At 37.0% G+C, this 20,684-nt stretch overlaps 1 protein-coding gene across 9 annotated transcripts in view; it reads left to right on the top strand.

The window, feature by feature from the left end:
* Positions 1 to 20,684, top strand: part of ANKRD28 (ankyrin repeat domain 28) — a 205,623-nt gene that overhangs the window by 104,425 nt on the left and 80,514 nt on the right. For all 9 annotated transcript variants that reach the window (XM_059390886.1, XM_059390889.1, XM_059390893.1 and 6 more), the window contains one exon: positions 17,523 to 17,601. In XM_059390886.1, the coding sequence (XP_059246869.1) occupies positions 17,523 to 17,601 (79 nt within the window). The remainder of the gene's footprint in view (positions 1 to 17,522; positions 17,602 to 20,684) is intronic.

The raw sequence follows: 20,684 nt of genomic DNA on the forward strand, positions 1-20,684 counted from the left end.
ATAAAAAATAACATTTGTGGAAAAATTTTCTAGAGTGGGACCATACTTTTACAGTTATAGAAGGATGAGGAAACCCTTGTTACTGGTATGATTTTTAAAAATCTATTCTTTTCCAGAATCTTAACATATGCCTGGATATTTAGAGGTAAACATGTGGACATCAAGAATGACTGCTACATCACTGTTGCTATTAACTTATTTAAACTGTAAGGAAATGAAGAGGTCCTCAGGGACCTTGATCTAGGTTAGGCAAATTAGACTCTTCTCTCATTTGTAAAATGAGGTAATTGTACTTGATTTCTAAGGCGATTTCTGTCCCTAATGTATTACTTTGACAATTCTGTAAACTATTATATTTGCTTTATGAATTATATCACTTTAGCCTGGGTTATTTCATATTAATTTTGGATGGAAGCAGATTTTAGCTTAGAATCAGCTAAATGATCCTTTTTTCTTCTGTCACCTTTTTCATGTCAGTGGATAGTACACATTGATTGGAATATTTTCTCTGGGTATCCTTCTTATTCTGATATTTCCCTGTTACCACATCAGAGGCAGTATAAAAAATCACAAAGTGGAAGAAACTTTGGCTACTTAGTGTCCATTTATTCTCCAAATTCCTCTAATGCACAGTACTCCCATTTTGTTTGGGCATTTTATCCCCCATCTCACTGGAAAAGGACCCCTTTCCCACCTCCGGTGGTGTCATAATCAAGTGGCTGATTTAGGCATAGCAGATGACACAAGACTTGCCACTGAGAAGTGAAAGGAAGTATGTGAATGCCTTCTGGGAAGTTTCCTCACTGATTAAAAATAGACACAAGGGTGGGGGTTGCTGGGTAGCTCAGTCAGTTAAGCATCTGCCTTTGGCCCAGGTCATGATCTCAGGGTTCTGGGATCCAGTCCCTGCATGCTGCATGGGCTACCTGCTCAGCGGTTAGTGTGCTTCATCCTTTCCTCCCCTGCCCTGCTTGTGCTTTCTCTCTCTCTCGCCCTCTCTCTCTGCCTCCCTCACTCAAATAAATAAAATCTTTAAAAAAGTAAAAAGATAAAAATAGACACAAAGGAGACTTCCGGTTTCTAGTTCCACATGTAAGAAACTTGGAAGTCACCAGTCTGGCCCAGCAGGTACAAATCTGAACAGACTGAAAAATTAACAGCTTTTCCTGGGTCTGTAAGGGAGAGGACCCAAGGGCAAACCATTGCTCCCAAGATTGGAAAGACACAAATGAATGGAGAAAGCTGAGGCTTGAAGACTCAAGAGTGACTCATGAGCAGAAACTGCTTAGGAATTAGTGCTGGGGAAGGAAAAACTGAACTTTAGTTGACAAAATTGTTAAGAGGTTCGGTATGGATAACTCAAGAGTTAAAAACACTAGAGGACCCAGTCACAGGCTCCCAGAATATTACAAGGTTTACTCCAGGAGCTGGACTGGGTTCTCACAGTAAATATTGGAGAAGACCCCTCATGGTGCTAGCAGGGGTGGAGGGAAAGGGAACCATTTTGAAGTACGTCATAGTATCCTCCTCTTCTTAACAAGGCCTGCCCTCAACGGAAACTGGTTTACCAGGGCCTAACTGACCCAAGGGAAGACAGATACCCAATTCCAGCTCCCTCTGGTCATTTTTTCCCACCTGGAGGCAGGAGAGGGTAAACTGGGAAACACTTGTGAAGTTCACAGACCAGGGGCATAGGCTCACTAAAAGACAGACCTAATCAAGAAGCACTGCCTCTCCCCCACACTTCACAACACATTAATTACTAAAGGACCTATTTACTTACAGTGCTTACTTTTATCCAATACATCATATCTAGTTATCAAGAAAAAACTGTGAGATATACCAGAAGGCAAAAGCACAATTTGAGAAGAGATGGAAATCCTAAGAACTAAAAGGAAATACTAGGGATTAAAAAAACACTGTAAAAGATTTTTAAAAATGCTTTTGATGAACTTCTTAATAGGCTGGACATAGCTAAGAAAAATCTCTGAGCTAGAGGATATAGCATTAGAATCCTCATTAAACTGAAAAAGCAAAGAGAACAAAGACTTAACAGAATATGAACAACTACAAAAGATGCACATTTTTTGGTAATAGAAATGCCAAAAGGAGAAGAAAGAGAAAGGAACAGAAGAAACATTTGAAACAATCAAGACTGAGAATTTTCCAGCTGTCAAGACACTAAACCACAAATCAAGAAGCTCAGCAAACACTAAGCAAGATAAATGTAAACAAAACCTACAACAGCAAAAAACAGGTATATCATTTTGTAAACTGCAGAAAATCAAAGATATAAAATGCCTAGAGAGGAGCAAAGGTATTCAGTTTCTCAGAAACCATGCAAATACGAAGAGAGTGGAGGGAAATATTTAAAAAGGCAAAGGAAAATTAAAACTTTCTCAAGCAAATAAAAATTAAAAGAATTTGTTATTGGTAGACCTGCTTTGTAAGAAATATTAAAAGAAATTCTTAATATGGAAAGAAAATAATAGATATCAGAAATTTAGATCTACATAAGAAAGAAGGAATATGTCCCAAGCAGAATGAAAATAGTTTTCTAATTTCTAGCTGATGTAATACAAAGCTTGTTTAACAATGTAGGGGCACCTGGGTGGTTCAGAGGGTTAAGCGTCTGCCTTTGGCTTGGATCATGTCCCCAGGGTGCTGGGATCAACCCTGAATCGGGTTCCATGCTGGGCATGGTTCCTGCTTCTCCCTGCAGCTCCCCCTGCTTGTGTGAGCTCTCTCTCCCTCCCTCTCTCTCTGTCAAATAAACAAATAAAATATTTTTTAAAAATCAAGTATTCCATTATGTGTGCTAATGTGTGAATATATATTATGAATATGTAGTATATATTCATATTAGTATTATGAATACATAGTATCTTTCATATATATGTACTTATGCTTCTGTGTAAATGAAATGGATGAAAGCAGTGATGCAAGGGAGAGGAAACAGAATTAGGATTAATTTGATATTAAAAAGTTTACACTAGTTACTAAGTGGTGTGTGATATTTGAAAATAGGTTTGGGTTAGTTATAAATATATACTGTAAACTCTAGGGCAACCATTAAAAATTGTTTCTAAAGTATAACCAATATGCTAAGAATAGAGAGAAGATGGATTCATACTGTATGTTCAGTTAAAGCCACTGAAGGCAGAAAAAGTGGAAGATAAAAATAGGGACAAAAAAATGAGGGAAACAAAACTGTAACAAATATAGTATATATTAACCCAGTTGTATCAATAATGCTCTAAATATACCAGTTAAAAGCCAGAGATTGTCATAGTGGATCAATGAAAAAAAAATTTTAAATAAAAAGAAACTTACAGAGTAAAAATAATTAGATAATGAAAACATACCATGCTAATAACACTTATCAAGTAGGGATAGCTATATAAACAGATAGTACTGGAACAAGTGGATAACCACATGGAAAAATACCAATCTGTTCAGGTTAATATTCTAAATAATATATGTAATATAATATTAATATTCTAAATAATAATCTAAATAGATTAATATTTCACCATTCACAAATTTAGCTCAAAATGGATCACAGACCTAAATGTTAGATGCAAAACTGTAAAGTTCTTGGCACATAATACCAGAGAAAACCTAGATGATCTTCTGTCTTTTTAGAGACACACCAAAGGCATGATCAGTGAAAGAATTGATAAGCTGGCATTAAAATTTAAAAAACTTCTGGGAAAGACAGTGTTAATAGAATGAGAAAACAAGCCCCAGAATGGGAGAATATATTTGCAAAGATCCATCTGATAAGGGGCTCTTAAAACTAAAAAATAAGACAATGGGTCTGATTTTTAAAAGGGCCAAAGTCCTTAACAGACACTTATCTAAAGAAGATAAAGAGATAAATAAGCATGCGAAGAGCTGCTCCACATCATCTGTCATTGGGGAAATGCAAATTAAACAAGAGAGAGATGACCACTGCATACTGAATAGAATGGCCAAAATTGGTAATACTGACAATACCATACCAGGATATAAAAAAACAGGGAACTCATTCATGCACAGCGGGTACAGCCACTCTGGAAAACAGTTTGGCAGTTTGTTAAAAAACTAAACATATTTATATAATCCAGCCATCATATTTATCCAAATATGTCAAAAACTTATCTCCATCAAAAACCTGCACACAGATGTTCATATAGCCACCTTATTCATAATTTCAAAAACTTAGAAGCAACCAAATTATCCTTCAGTAGGTGAGTGGATAAACATATTATGGTACACCCAGACGATGGACTATTGTTTAACACTAAAAAGAAATGAACTATCAAACCATAAAAAGATACAGAGAAACCTTAAATGGATATTGCTAAGTGAAAGATGCCAATCCAAAAAAGCTATATACTTTATAATTCCAACTTTATGACATTATGGAAACATCAAAACTATGGAGACTAGTATAAAGATGAAGAGTTGTGGGGGTAGAGATGAGTAAAAAACAGGATTTTTAGGGCAGTGAGAATACTCTAATGCCATAATGATGGATACGTGTACATTATACGTCTGTCCAAATCTGTAGAATTTGCATCACCCAAGAGTGAAACTCAAGGTAAATTTTGGACTTTGGATGATCATGATATGGATGATCATGATAGTGTTGGTATAGTTTCATCACTTGTAACACATGTATCACTCTGTTAGGGACTATTGATAATGGTGAAGGCAGGCTGTGCTTGCATGGAGGATACATATGGAAGATACGTATGCTTGGAAATTTCTGTGCTTTGTCCTCAATTTTGCTGTGAACCTAAAACTGCTCTAAAACAATTGTCTTAACTTAAAAAAAAAAGATTAAATATTAAAAATAGGAGTGAGAGGAAGAGATGGCTTCTTTCCTGCTACTGGCTGTTGTTTGTGGTGAACTAGCTTGAGATCAGCCTGTATACTGTGGTTGTATAGTTGTGGTTGGCAGGTGGAATTTTTGAGAAAGAACTAGATGATGTCTTTGAGTTGCTCAATCAAGCAGCTTTGTCCCCATCCTATGTAAGAATAAATCATTTTTTTTAAAGATTTTATTTATTTGATAGAGAGAAATCACAAGTAGACGGAGAGGCAGACAGAGAGAGAGAGAGGGGAAGCAGGCTCCCCGCTGAGCAGAGAGCCCGATGCGGGACTCGACCCCAGGACCCTGAGATCATGACCCGAGCCGAAGGCAGCGGCTCAACCCACTGAGCCACCCAGGTGCCCCATAAATCATTTTTTTAAAACCATTTTTAATTGGTGTTCTTCTGCACTTGAAATCTACAAAGGATACAATTAAAGAACTAACCATAAACATTAATTTTGTGTCTTGAAAGAGAGTGCTGCTTTAAAAATCTCAGTACCGTATTGAGTTAGGAGAATAACTTTTCTCCCTCTTCTGACTGTCTTTCCCCCTTCCCTGTCTCTCATTACCTACCCACCACTCCCCACTTTTCTCCAGCTTCCTTAGAGTATGTTCATTACTGTTCATTACTGTTTCCTTTTACAAAGATGATTGAGGGGCATGTAAAATCTCTTTGCCTGCTGTCATCCAAAGTGATGGTGGTTCTCAAAAACTAAACATTTCTAGTTACTTTACATTGTGAATTGTGCTTCTGTTTGACTTTTAATTTTTACCTGTCTTATGGATTTTGTCCACAAGTTTGATACATTCAAGCCAGCAAATATTGAGCATCCATCCTTTGTATTGTTCTGGACTTCTCAAAGTTTGGATTGCATTTTTTGTAGTGAAGAGAATAGGTTTTGTAACCTTGCCACTTGGAAGATACATTATTTGAAATGTTTCAGTTTTTTAGTTTAAGCAGCAAGAATTAACTAATTATTTTATTTAAAATATAGCTGATTATAAGTTATTATGTATTCATTGGTGAGTTGTCTGGTAGAATTATTCCTCCTATATATTTTCAGTTAATGAGACTTAGGCAATGTCTCTAGTATTTAAATACATACAGTCCTGGAGTCCAGCCGCAACCAGCTGAGGCGCCATGCGGCTGAGGCTCTTGAGACCCCTTCTGGCTGCGCCCTGTGCAGATTCCCCCCAGGTCTGCAGAGGCTCCTCTCACCCTGTGCCGTGGACATGTCAACATCTCCGGAGGGCGCCCTGCCCACTCTGCTCCTCCTTCTGGCTTCTCCAGCCCACTTGGCAGCTCCCAAAGAGGCACATTGGGTCCATCACCCCCCAGAACCTCGCTGCCTCCTCTTAGATTTCACTGTAGGGGATAACCTGCCTTCGTGGAGTCTATTCAGTTATGGACCAGTGGAAACAGTGACGTGTTCACAGTCGGACAGAATGAGGTTAAGTACAGCACAGACCGATGTCTTAAACCTGGAGATGACGAAAAAGCTAAATATGATAAAGTGGTTGACAAAAGACTTTAAAGCCTAAAAATATATCCCCTTATGGCAAAGATACACAAATATGTGGCATGGAAACATGAACTTAAGGAGAAAAAGGGAAAAATGTAAAATTTCCAAATGTTGAGGAAGACCTTGTTTGTGGATTTAAAAACCTGAAGATAGTGGGAAAATAAATAGTCCCTAGGGTTTCTTTTGGGAACCTACTTCATTCCATCAGGGGTCCTCTCTGGCAAGGCAGGAGAAGAAGTTGTGAAAAGGAAAGCCAAAGGCATCTGATAAGGGCTTAGTATCCAAAATACAGAGAGAACTTACACAACCCAACACCCAAAAAACAAATAATCCAAGTTAAAGATGGGTAGAAGACATAGACAGACATTTCTCTGAAGAAGACCTACAGATGACCAACAGACACATGAAAAGATGCTCAACATCACTGGTCATCAGGGAAATGCAAACCAAAACTGCATGAGTTACCACCTCACACCTGTTGGAATGGCTAAAACCAACAACATGAGAACCAACAGGTGTTAAAGAGGTTGCAGAGAAAAAGGAACCCTTGTGTACTGTTGGTGGGGATGGAGACTGGTACAGCCACTGTGGAAAACAGTGTGGAGGCTCCTCAAGGAGTTAAAAATAGAGCTGCCTTATGATCCAGCAATCAATTTACTGGTATTTATTCAAAGAATGTAAGAATATTAATTCATAAGGGATACATGCTCCTCTATGTTTGTAGCAGCATTATTTGTAATAGCCAAAATAGGGAAACAACCAAGTATCCATCAAGTGATGAATGGATAAACAGGATGTGGTCTATGTATATGTATATGTATATGTATATTCTAATGAATATTATTGAGTGATAAAGCATGAAATCTTGCCACTTGGAACAGCATGGTTGGAGCTGGAGAGTATAATGCTGAGGGAAGTAAATCAGTTGGAGCAAGACAAATGCCATTTTATTTCACTCTTATGTAGAATTTAAGAAGCAAAACAGAGGAGGAAAGGGAAAAGAGAGAGAGAAATAAGTCAAGACACAGACTCTTAACTACAGAGCACACACAGATGGTCACCAAAGGGGAGGTGTTGGGGGGGGGGGATGGGGGAAATAGGTGATGGGGATTAAGAACACTTGTGATGAGCACTGGGTAAATAAAATAAAAAGTTTAAAAAAATGAATATATTCAGGGCGCCTGGGTGGCTCAGTGGGTTAAGCCGCTGCCTTCGGCTCAGGTCATGATCTCAGGGTCCTGGGATCGAGTCCCGCATCGGGCTCTCTGCTCAGCAGGGAGCCTTCTTCCCTCTCTCTCTCTCTGCCTGCCTCTCCGACTACTTGTGATTTCTCTCTGTCAAATAAATAAATAAATAAATCTTTTAAAAAAATGAATATATACAATCCTGGATCTCTAGCTATTGTAGCTTTTCTAAAGGGATGGAAAGAAAGATGGCATGCTTTGTTACCTAATTATTCCTTAGCCATTTCTTTTCCTTTCTGTGCAACTGTAGAAAGGGAATAGAGAAATGCATCATTTATAGGCTATTAATAGTTCTGTTCTGTGGAAGTATTAAGCTGGATTTCAGCTTTCTTAGGTATGTGGAAACTCAGCCTCCAGCCCAAATTGCTGAGCAGTTTACTTGTAGCAGTTTTGCTGCTCTCAAGAGTCTCAAGAGAAGCCACAGCTGGTCCAGCTTTGAATAAATAGGGATTGAACTGATTGCGTACATTTAATTGAAGTCGTCAGTACAACATTTTGATGAAGAGCATAACTTTGGAGGCAGTTTCCTCGTCTTTAAAAATAATGTTAAACTATACAGTAATTTTGCAGACTAAAACAGCTATTTCAAGTGCTTTATGCAATGCTTACCACAAAATAAAAATCTGTAGGGTTGCCCCTGTAATATATGTATTTAATAGTAACTATTAAGGACAATATGAGAACTAAACTAATGTACTTAGTTAAAACACTTTTTACTTCAAGTTACTTTGCTCTGAAAAATACTGATGACTTTTCATCTTATAATCTGAAACTTTAAGGTTCCATAGAAGTTTTCAAAGTATTTCTTGAGAAAGAATCGTAGCATACATCTTAAAACTGGTTTTTAATTCATTTGTGGAAAATTGTCTTTACCTAGGAATTTGGGTAACTGTCTGTTAGAGGCAGTTCTAGAATGTGCTTTGTTCTAGGACCCCAAAATCAATTATAGAAGTCTTCTACTAACTTCAACACATTAGAATATCATGATTCATAGCAAGTTTTCTTCATTAACGTTTTGTTTAAACTTCTCTAGTGCCTGTGAGATACACCTCTTTAAGCCAGATGCTATATGGGCATAAAATTAAGACAGTTTGCTTTCTCTAGATATTTATTAATTAATTATGAAGCCATGGCATAAACCTAAAATTGAGCTGTTACTAAAATGTCTACTGTATGGTACAGATGATAGCATCAGGATAGAGATATCTGAGTATACTAACATGGTAGGAGATAGAACTTGACCTGGACTGTGAAGAGTAGAAGGGATTTGGGCAGGAGAAAGTCATTCTGGGCAAATGGAACATTTGTAATGTGCATTACTAATTCTGTTAGTAGAGATTAACTGTTGTGGTTCCAGCTACAGGTTAGTGGCTTTTGAATATCAAGTTATGGCAGTAGAAGTGATTTGTGGTGATGATAGCCACTAAAGTTGATTGAGTGGAGTAGCTACTGGTTTTGGTAAATGTGAAATGGCCTTCTAAGCTTGATCTGCTGGCAGGTAAACCAGTTAGATCTCTAACATGCTTGCGGATGAGAGAATAATGTTGGTGGGTAGTAGTGAATTTAAAAATCAAGTTAATTAAAACACAATCTAATAATTTTTCCGAATCACTGTAAGTATACAAAGCATGTACCAAAGTAAGCTAGAGTTCTCTTATTTGAAGCAGCTACAGACATCCACCAGCTCCCTGCAGAACCACATCCCCAAGGCTAAGGTTCACCATGGAGATTCCTTGAGTGCAGTTTTGAGAACAGCTAGGCATCATAACTTATTTATGAAGGGGTAAGACAAGTTTGGATCTGATAAGGCCTAGTTAAGTCCAGCGGAGCTCTGTGGACTGGAAACTGAGCATTGGAGGATAATATCCAAATACTAAATACGGGAGTTTCCATCTGACAGCAGTGCAAATAAAAGAGAGGGAAAGAATTACTGAGAAAATTATGATAAAAAATTGACAAGAAAAATGAAGCCAGTCACAGAATGTTTTGAAGGAGAATGATTAGTTTTAAGCAGACTGTGGTTAAATGGGTAGTGGAGCATTACAAATAGAGGCTACATGGTAGATTAACAAATGGCACATACCTTGGAGCCCAGCTACCTGTGCTTGAATACTGATTCTGCCACTGCCATATGATCTTGATTAATAAGTTCCTAAAATCTTTGTGCTTTGATTTATATGTTAAATAAGGAAACACATTCAGTTCTTAAATCCTGCAGTGTAAAGGGCTTAGAGCAGTCCTTAGCATAAAGTAAGCACTACATAAGTGTTAATTGTTGTGATTGCTAGGATTACTATTCTTAAATTATAGCTCATATACAGGAACACTTTCAGTACCCTGTCAAGGGCAAAATTACAGAATTGACTTCTTGCTCTGAAAGTTGTGGTTGAATCCATGTAAGTGGATGGATTCTCACAGTCTCTAAATATTTCTCCTTGTACAAATGTTCTGTTTCACTTTCTTTCACTTAATCATTTCTAACTTTTCACCTTTCTACTTTCCCATCCTGTATAGTTTCCTCTTATTCTAGCCTGATCCTGAAATTTGCTTTACATTAAAGCTTCTACACAGGGGTGCCTGGGTGGCTCAGTGGGTTAAGCCTCTGCCTGTGGCTCTGGTCATGATCCCAGGGTCCTGGGATGGAGCCCCACATCAGGTTCCGTGCTCAGTGGGAAGCCTGCTTCTCCCTCTCTATCTGCCTGCCTCTCTGCCTACTTCTGCCTGCTTGTGATTTCTCTCTCCTTCAAATAAATAAAAAATCTTAAAAAAAGAAAAAAAAGCTTCTATACAAAATATTGAGAGTATACAAGTGGAGTTTTTAGTTCCTAGTTTGCTTGGGGTTTTTTTGTGGGGGGGGGGGTTGTTTGTTTGTTTTAGGATTTTATTTATTTATCTGACAGAGATCACACGTAGGCAGAGAGAAAGGAAGGGAAGCAGGCTCCCCGCTGCGCAGAGAGCTCGATGTGGAGCTTGCTCCCAGGACCCTGGGATCATGACCTGAGCAGAAGGCAGAGGCTTTAACCCACTGAGCCACCCAGGCACCCCAGTTCTTAGGTTTTACTTAAGCTACCTCCCTTGCATCTAACCCTTTTCCTGGCCTGTGCTTGGGACCCACCATGAATTCCCTTTTTTCTCACAGCCTCGTTCCATACGTTACCCCACCTTGTTGACGTGTGTTTCGTAAACTGCCTCTGGAGCTCACTGTAACACAACATATAAATCAAAATATAGTTCATGATTTTTCTGAATACTTCTTTAAAAACTTTATTTTGAAGGAATTATAGATATGCCAGAAATTGCAGAAGTGGTACAGAGAGATCCTTTGTTTCCATCAACTAGGTTCTTCAAATGGTGACATCATACTGTACATTACCAAAACCAGGAAACTGATATTGGCACATACAACTAATTAAAGTGGAGACTTCTTTTGGAATTTACTAGGTTTTTTTGCATTCACCCATTTGGAGGAGGATTAGATGTGGTAGTAATGTCCGTGTAAGTAATTTTATGACATTTTGTCACATGTGTAGATTCATGTAACTACCAACATGTTTAAGCTACAGAACTGTTGTATCACCGTAAAGAGCTCCTTCATGTTCTAATCACTTGTGTAGCTCTTCTGTGAAGTACCAGACCAGCATATGCCTGTGGCCCAAACCCCCAGGTTAGCAATCACTGATCTTCCTAACCTATCTAATGTATATCATCTTCTTTCAGGATAATTGCTTATAAAAGTTATAGCTATGTTTTTATTTGGGGAGGGTGGGGATTTAATTTTTTTGTTGTGCTAATCATATGCACAAAATATCTTTTCTGATTACTTACATAAGAACTTTAAGAAATGTGTAGTTCAGATGATCAAATGATGAAAACCATGTGATTGAATGGGTTAACCTTTGTTGTTTGAGTCCAGTATGTGTTTTGAATAATTCTAGTTGAGATTTTTTTTAGGAATACTACATTGAGATGCAATAGTTTCTTTAAAAAAAAACTGACTTGATATCTAAGAAACTTTTTTTTTTTTTTTTTTTTTTTTTTCAAATGGGTACCTGATACTTGTGAAATGTCTGGCATGGTAAATTATTTTTAAGAATTTTTAGCAAGTAGCTTTTCAGTTGTTTTTAATGTTATTTTTAATTTTTTTTTCTTTTTTCATTTACTTTTGAAACCTGTACATGGTAATACCTCCAAACAATACCAAAGGCCACAAATAGTGAAAAATAACTCTTTCTCACACTTTAAACCCTAGTCCGCCAGTTCACCCACAAGTAATCACTATATTAGTGTCTAGAGTATCCTTCCTTCCAAAGGATACTTATTTTACCCATATTAAGGCCTAAGTGGGTATATTAACTGCTTTTATCATAACAGTTTTTCTGAGCCTGCATTTTTTCATTTATCACTGTGCTTTAGAGATTTTTCCATTGATAAGGAACATTGGGGTCTGCTTGTTATTTTAAATTGAGAGCATAGTGTGATACTGTGATTTATAATTCTATTTCTGGCACTCAGGTCTTAAAAAACCTTGGAATTTCCTGTGAGAGAGCAATGAAAGATGTCTTTTTTGTGTTAATGATGTGACTTTTAGAAAGCTTAGAATGGAAGCTAGTTGCCTGTGGAGCCAACCTTGTGGTTAGAGGATGGGGACTTTTCTCTCCCACCCGCCTGCCATTACCTTTAGGGAGTGGAGGAACTAAGCTCATTTGCCAGTGGATGGCAATTTAATCAGTTGTGCCTATGTAATGAATGAAACCTCCATAAAAACCCTGAAGGAGGGAGTTTGGAGAGCTTCTGAGTTGGTTAACCAGAAACACTTAATACTTACCACTGTGCTGGACACCTGGTATAACCAGGATGGAAGTTCTTTGTTCAGCATCTCACTCTGTTTCTCTGACATCTGGCTGATTTGTATCTTCTAATATCCTTGTAATAAACTGGAAATCTAGTGAGAAAACTGTTTTCCTGAACATTGTGAACACCACAGCAAGGTGGGAGCCAGGGGAACCTCTGATTAATAGCTGTTGGGTTAGAAGCACAGGTGTACGCAGGCTGGATTTGCTATCAGCATTTGAAGTGGGGGCGAGGGGAAGCAGAGTTTTATAGGACAGAACCTATAGCCCGTGGGACCTGATGCTCTCCTAGTTGATAGTATCAGAATTGAGTTGAATGGCAAGACCACCTGGTATTAGAGCACTGCCTGGATGTGTGGAGGGAAAATAACCCACACAACGGGATTGGATGTACAATGCTTACATAGTGTCTCATGTTATGGACATTCATCTAGAAGTTTTCTTACCTGGTAAATTTCATAATTGGTAGTTAAGAAGTTAAATCAGTCTAACAGAGGGAGCAATAAAAAGTGATCTTTAAGCATTTTACTGCAAAAATGTGTATTTGCCAGCCATTTGTTTTATAATTGAGCCAGGGCATTTTGTTGACACCATTGTTCATTTCTATCTTCCTTGTACAGATCTACCCCCAGTGCGTTATCTTTAACCCATTTTGGGTTTCTCTAAGTGCTGGGAGAATTTAGATTTGAAGATTCAAATATCTTCATTTGTTTGCTATTTGCCTTAGTGATTCAATTTTCAACCACACCCAATTCAGTAGCCCCTTTTGTAGTAGCCTACCTTTATTGAGTCTTCATGCGATGTTCAACCTAATGATCATAGAAACAATTTGCTTTTTTCATTCCTGTTTTATCAGTTTAAATAATATTTAATTAAATCACATAGTTACAATTGCAGGCGCAATTTGCACAAACTGTTGTGGTAACAAACATATCCTACCCTTGATAAATAGATACCCAGTGGTGGGAACGAAAGTGTAAGGGCTTACTAGTGGTACCCTAATAGTCAAAATACATGGTGTGCCAAAGCCGCCTTTAGTTTTACTCAGGAAACCGAGACTATTGATTAATCCTATGAATTGGTTAAATGAAGGTTGATCAGGAACTTCTTGTGTTTCATTTTAATCATTCCCCTTTGGTGGGCATTTAAGTTGTTTCCATTATTTTCCTTCCTGCAATAATCTATAAATATACTTAATTATTTTGTTTGCATATACATTAGATTATCTTTATCTTAAAAAGATTCTTTGCAATAAAATTAGTATATACAAGGGGATAGTCATTTTTTTATTTTAATAAATTTTGCTGAAGAGACCTTAAATATTTTATTGTGTAATTTTCAGTATTTAATTGTAAATTAAATATGATTCATAAATTTATTTTTTTTTAAATTGACCAACGTGTTCTTTTTTTCCTTCAATTTGATTTGTAGAGAGGAAAACTATGCTCATGAGTCATAAAAAAACATGAGTAGTATTCAAGGCATTGAGTCATAGAATTGCAGACATCTCTTACACATAAATGACTCACTTTGTGTGTGCACTGTGTGTGTGGTTTATCCTTTGTAATAGATATGTTTCTCAATTTGAGTAAGTGATCATACTTAAACATTCTAGAGAAGTTTACTGTCTTAATGATTAACATTGAAAAGCCTTAAACCAAGGATCTTTTATTAAAATGACTAAATTAGGGTTCAGCTTTGAATAAAGCCTGAGAGTTTGGTGGTTCTATGTTAGCCTTTTCAACAACTATTCAGTGATTTTTTTGTGCAAAGCATGCTGTTTGCCTAAGTATATATTGGAATAAAAAAACATGCTCTTATGGAAATTAATTGCGGTTAGAGAGACAAGCTTTTAGCTTGTTAAATAACATTGATGGTCACTATGCCAACCTCCTTTTACTGATACCTGTTACTATTATAAGGACAAAAACAATGTTACAAATATATTAAAATTATATAAAGAAGCCAGTGAAGAGCCAGTAATAATTGTTTTACACACATATTTATAATACCTTTATATGCTACTGTTAAACCTTTTTTGGATTGCCTATTAATATTTTTTAACCCCTCTTTTGACTAGCAGCTTTTTTCCCCCTAATTTATTCTCAATTTTCTGACTATTCTTTTTTAGAGTAAGTGGGGTATTACCAAACTAGAAAATTATTATGATGTGAAATAAACTTACTCATTTTCTTAAATTTTGAAAGCTAATATGGTAAAATAGCACCCAATACGATACCTATTTAAATGAGAAATTTAGGGATGCCTAGGTGGGTCAGTCTGTTAAGCATCTGCCTTCAGCTCAGGTCATGATCCCAGGGTTCTGGGATCAAGTCCCGTATCAGACTCCTTGCTCAGCAGGGAAACTGCTTCTCTGCCTCCCTCTCCCTCTGCTCTCTCTCTCTCTGGGCTCTCACACACAAATATATTTTAAAAAGAGAAATTTATTTCTCCTAGTTGTTATAGGAGTTAGTGGTTCAGGTTTGTGGAGCAAGTCTGTTCTATAAGATCATTCAAAGTCATGACCGTCTTCCAGGATATTGGCCTACCTCTGTAGGGTTAAAAGCCAGCTCAGTTTCACATTTGCCTTCCAGCCTGTGGGAAGTGGGAAAGTATTAATCCAGATGTAATGTGAACTGCCTTTTAAGTTAAGGATGACCTGAAAGTTGTGTCTTTACTTCCATTTCACATACCATACTGGTCCACATTAAATAACAAAATTTAAAGGCAGGCTTAGGAGTATATTCTCTCACTGCGTGGGTGAATTACCAGATGCAACTTTATTCCTATGGACAAACAGAAAATAAATAATGGAAAACAATTAACAGTCTATCTCAAATTCTCTATCCAAAAAATGGGTGTAAATTTCAACATAAATCTAAATAAATAGCTTTCTCAGAAACAGCACTTTTGGGGCTCTGGGGTGGTTCATTCGATCCAGGTCATGATCCCAGGCTCCTGGGATTGAGCCCCATATTGGGCTTTCTGCTCGGTGGAGAGTCAGCTTCTCCCTCTCCCCTCGCATTTGCTCTTCCTCTCATTCTCTCTCTCTCTCAAATAAATTAAATCTTTAAAAAAAGAAAAAGAAACAACATTTTTGTAACTTTACATGAAGTGTAAATACGAATTAAAAATCCCTGAATGTGATTCTGCCTCAAGATCTTGCTTCTCAAACTGGATATCATTGATGTTTGCGGGGGAGGGAAAAGGAGGTACATCAAGACTTGCATTGGGTGTATCTTCTTTCTTGAAGGAAGATTTGAAAGAGTATGTTTTTTTTTAATGGGGCACCTGGGTGGCTCAGTGGGTTGGGCCTCTGCCTTCGGCTTGGGTCATGATCTCGGGGTCCTGGGATCGAGCCCCGCATTGGGCTCTCTGCTCGGCGGGGAGCCTGCTTCCCCCTCTCTCTCTGGCTGCCTTCTCTGCCCACTTGTGATTTCTCTCTTCAAATAAATAAATAAATGAAATTTTTTTTTTAAAGTGTTGTTTTTTTTTAAATTGAATATAATTAAATACATTATTATTATATTAGTTTCAGGTGTACGGTGTAATGATTGAACAGTTTCATACATTTCTCAGTGCTTGTCGAGATAGGTGTACTCTGAAACCCCTTTATATATTTTACCGATTCCCTCAACTCATCTCCCCTCTGGCAACTACCAATTTATTCTCTGTATTTTAGAGTGGGTTTGGTTTTTTTGTGTGTGTGTTTTTTGTTTTTTTTTTTTTGGTCTCTTTTTTTCTTTTTCATTTGTTTTGTTTCATAAGTTCGTCATAAATTCATATGGTATTTGTCTTTCTCCAAATGACTTATTTCACTTAGGTACCCCTTAAGTCCATCCATATTGTTGCAAATGGCAAGATTTTGTTCTTTTTTATGGCTAAATAATAGTCCATTGTGTATGTATACACGTCTTCTTTATCCAGTTATCTGTGGGTGGACATTTGAGCTGCTTTCATAGTTTAGCTATTATATACAATGCTACAGTAAACATAGGGGTGCACGTGTATCCCTTCGAATTAGTGCTTTTGTTTCCTTTGGGTAAATAGCCAGTTGTGGAATTACTGGGTCCTATGGTAATTCTATATTTAATTTTTCAAGGAAGCTTCATAGTGTTTTGCACAGTGGCTACGCTGCATGCCCACCAACAGTGCACAGGATTCCTTTCTCTCCACATCCTTGCCAACTCTTGTTATTTCTTGTCCTTTTGACTTCAGCCATTCTGACAGGTGTAAAATATCTCATTATGGTTTTAATTTGATTTACTGATGATGAGTGATGGTCGTTAGTTTAATGTGTCTGTTGACTATATGTATGTCTTCGGAAAAATGTCTATTCAGGTTTTCTGCCCATTTTTAAATTGGATTGCTTGTTTTTTTGGTCTTGAGTCATTTAGATTCTTGATGTATTTTGGGTATTAACCTCTTGTGGGATTTATCATTCCCGTTCAGTAGATTGCCTTTTTGTTTTGTTGATGGTTTCCTTCACTGGGCAAAATAGAAGACTATGTATTTTTCATATTTCCAAAGATAGGAATATATTTTAAAGCCACAAATAAAATTGGCAGGGATTTTAAGAAATCCTTAAGATTGTTTTAAGGGATAGTTTCATATCCTCAGAGAAAAATTTTGGGGTACCTGTGGAAACATTTTTTGATACTCAAACCTTTTCTTAAAGTTTGTTTTATTTAGTTAGGTCAACAGTTCCAACCTGTGTAAAACTGTGGAAGTATATTGAGGGGAAAAATAGGATGAAATAAAGGAAATTTGCCTTTGTATCTCAGCTGCATAGGCATTTTTATTCAAAGAAAGCCTAAGAAGCTATTTTTCTATCACCTTAGATATTATTTTTGCTCTATTTAATAAAGCTGTTCCTTTAAGACCTTTTTTTTTTTTTTTTTTTGCCTTTCTTCTCCTAGCACAGAAAAAATCTGTTAATGTTGCTTAGACTAGGGTTATGAAACCAGTAAGTTGGTAGTTAATGGTTTTCAAATGAAATTGATTTTAGATTAAAACTTATATTTCACCTTTCCTCTTCTTATAGGACAATGAAAAGAGAACTCCACTGCACGCTGCTGCCTATCTTGGAGATGCAGAAATCATTGAACTGCTTATTTTATCTGGTATGGTAAAGCTCTGGTTAATAAGAGCACATCATGCATATTTTTGTCAAATTAATATTTATGAAACCTGGTTGACTGTTTCTGTATATTTGTTTCAAAGTGCCAGGTACTGTTCTCGTGCTTCGAGTATGTCGAAGAGCAAAACAAAGATGACTGCCTTTGGCAGGTATATACTCCAATAAGGAAAACAGGCTGTAAATACAAGTAAATGTTAGAGCATGTTAGAAGATGATTAAGTGCTATAGAAAAATGAAAAAGTAGGTCAGGATAATAAAGTGAGATGAACAATATCTAGGCTCAGGCATTATATAGAATATTCATAGTAGGCCTGATTAACCACAGAGTGACTGGGAGACAATTACAGTTCTGCTAGAAGGAGGTGATATGGCTTGGACCAAGTGCAGGAGTGGAAGGAGTGAGGAATGGGGTGATTGGGATATATTTTGAAAGCGATGCCAGCAAGGTGCCTGTCTTTAAATAGCTTTTATCTGACTCTTTTTGAGGGCCTGTAAAATAGAAACCTGTACTTTATCTTTTAATTTCTCCTAAACTTTTTAAGACTTTGCAGTATGCAGTAATGGTGGAACTGTTTCTTACGGAATAGCTCCTATTGTGATCAGACTGCCTGCAGTCAGACAGAGCTTAGAAATATTTTTGTTGTAGCCAGATTATTTTATTTATTGGAAGAGCAGGCACATTTTTGTATTGTGCTTATGTTGCCAGATTATAGATTGACACATAATGCAATTGGAGAAATAGTATCCTCTCATTTCATATTTGGGAGTAGGAGCACTGAGAGAAGTTTTGAATGAAGATCTCATTCGGTAGCCTAAATAGAGGGGTGCCTGGGTAGCTTGGTCACTTACATGTCTTACTCTTGATTTAGGCTCAGTTCTGATCTCAGGATCATGAGATTGAACCCTGCATCAGGCATCGTTCTAGACATGGAACCTCTTTGAGCTTCTCTCTCTCCCTCTGCTTGTGCTCTCTTCTCTCTCTCTGGGGGGAAAAAAACAAACAAACAAAAAACACCTAAACAGAATTTTGTCATTTCATAAATATATAAAAATTTTAAAATCTGGGTTTTATAACAGATTGCGTGATCATATAGAATTAGATATAGCTGAATATTGACGCAGCTAGTACTTTTTTTTGTTGAACTGTTAGTTTCAGGGGTACAACATATACATTACTTAGTGCTCCCCAGCTGGTATTCTTCTGTTAGCTTCTTCATGAGTAACTTCATCATAGAAGCACTTTCTTGAAGGTATCTGTTCCTCTATGGATGCTAGCTCACTAGTTAGCAGCTTAAATTTACTAGAAATGAGAACTGAGGAGATATAAGAAAAAAATCGTATTTCCTCTTAATTGAGGCTTCTATTATAATAATATGAATTGATGGGATATAGGTTTATATATGCAGTTTTCTTTATAAACATTGTCTAAGAAACAGTTTCTTTTTTCTTTAAGACATAGCTATGTTAGAAACAGTACATTCTAGTTAGTTTAATGTCTTGGACTTTGGATAAGAACTCTACTTCATTTTTTATTTTAACACAGATTTCTGTTCATTTACTTCCATTTTAACAAAAATTTTATGACTTAAAGTGAAGGGTTCTTCTTCCAATTTTTAGTTTATAACCTAGGAGAAACTTCAGATGTTCCATTTGACTCACTACCTGGCTTTTAAAGTGAATTTTTGCATCAGGGATTTTGAACTACTTACAGAAGGTTGACTTCTTGATATTTGTAAGTACAGTAGTCAGATCAGCTTTATGAATATGGTAATATCAGATATCAGCTTTGAAATAAGCATTTGAAAGAATGCCTAATTTCTTTTAAATAATTCAAAGAGAAATAATATATAAAATTAACCACTATATATGTATAAATGCTTTTTCAACTTGTCTTGGAAAACTACTTTTAGTATTATATTGTGTTTTACTAGTTTCATGAGGTAATAGCTCATGTAGCTGTTTTTGGCTGGAAAAATAAAGTCACTAATTAATTTATAGTTTTCAGAATAAAACTAAGTTTTTACATTGGTCTCATACTGTATTTTCCTTGCTCCAAATTTCTTTTGACTTCAATTTCTACTGCTCTCCCTTTTGCACATTCTAGTCTAATGGCACTGGCTTACCATCTCTGGGTATTTGAAATGTTCCTTCTTTAGCCTCAAATTCTCTTTTATCAGGTAACTACATGACTTGTTCCTTTACTTGCCTTTTTATGTCCTTCCTGAAATGTTACCTTTGGGATGAAGTTGTCCCTGATCACTGCCACCACTGCCACCATCCTTTTCCTCTCCATGTTATCTATTTTTTTCTAGTACTTATTATTATCTGATATCCTTCTAAAATTTTACTTAGTCATTTCCTATCATTCTCTCCTTACTAGAATGTAAACTCCCATGGTGGGGTGGGGAGGGGAGGGGCAAAAGGAGAGGGAGAGAGAGAATCTTAAGCAGGCTCCTCACCCAGCACAAGGGGTGGGTGGGTTGCGGGGCCAGGACACTCCATCTCATGACCCTGAGGTCATGACCTGAGCCCAAATCAAGAGTCAGATGCTTAACTGACAGAGCCACTCAGACTCCCCAGTAATACAAGTTTAGGCTTTACATTTTGATCTCAGTTTCTCAAGTCTTTAGTTGAAGTGAGAATGGGAGAGGTGGAAATGTGGGAATGTGGGGTTGCAGGGTTCAGGTAGGTGAAAAGGAAAGAAAACAAATGATTTGTTTTTCTTCAGACTGCCACCTAGGCTCTAAGAAAAAATAAATAAATAAAAACTTATTGGATCTGGAATGAAATCTAAGGCCAAGTATCTACTAAACCAGAACCTTCATTTTCAACTTACAGATGAAAAATCAATAAATATGTCCGTATGTTGCCATGAGAGGCCCTGCAGATAGTGTCCAGACAGATTTAGGTGCAAATCTTGGTCCCACCTAGTAGCACCTCTGTGATCTTTGGGAAGTTATTTAATCTCTCAGGCTCAACTTCCTTTTCCAAAAAGTGGAAATAATACAGATTTTATAGGTTTAAAGCAAATGAGATGTTGCAGTTAAGATACCTAGAAAAGCCGCT

This window comes from Mustela nigripes, chromosome 2, assembly GCF_022355385.1.
Source record: "Mustela nigripes isolate SB6536 chromosome 2, MUSNIG.SB6536, whole genome shotgun sequence".
NCBI classification, from domain to species: Eukaryota; Metazoa; Chordata; class Mammalia; order Carnivora; family Mustelidae; genus Mustela; species Mustela nigripes.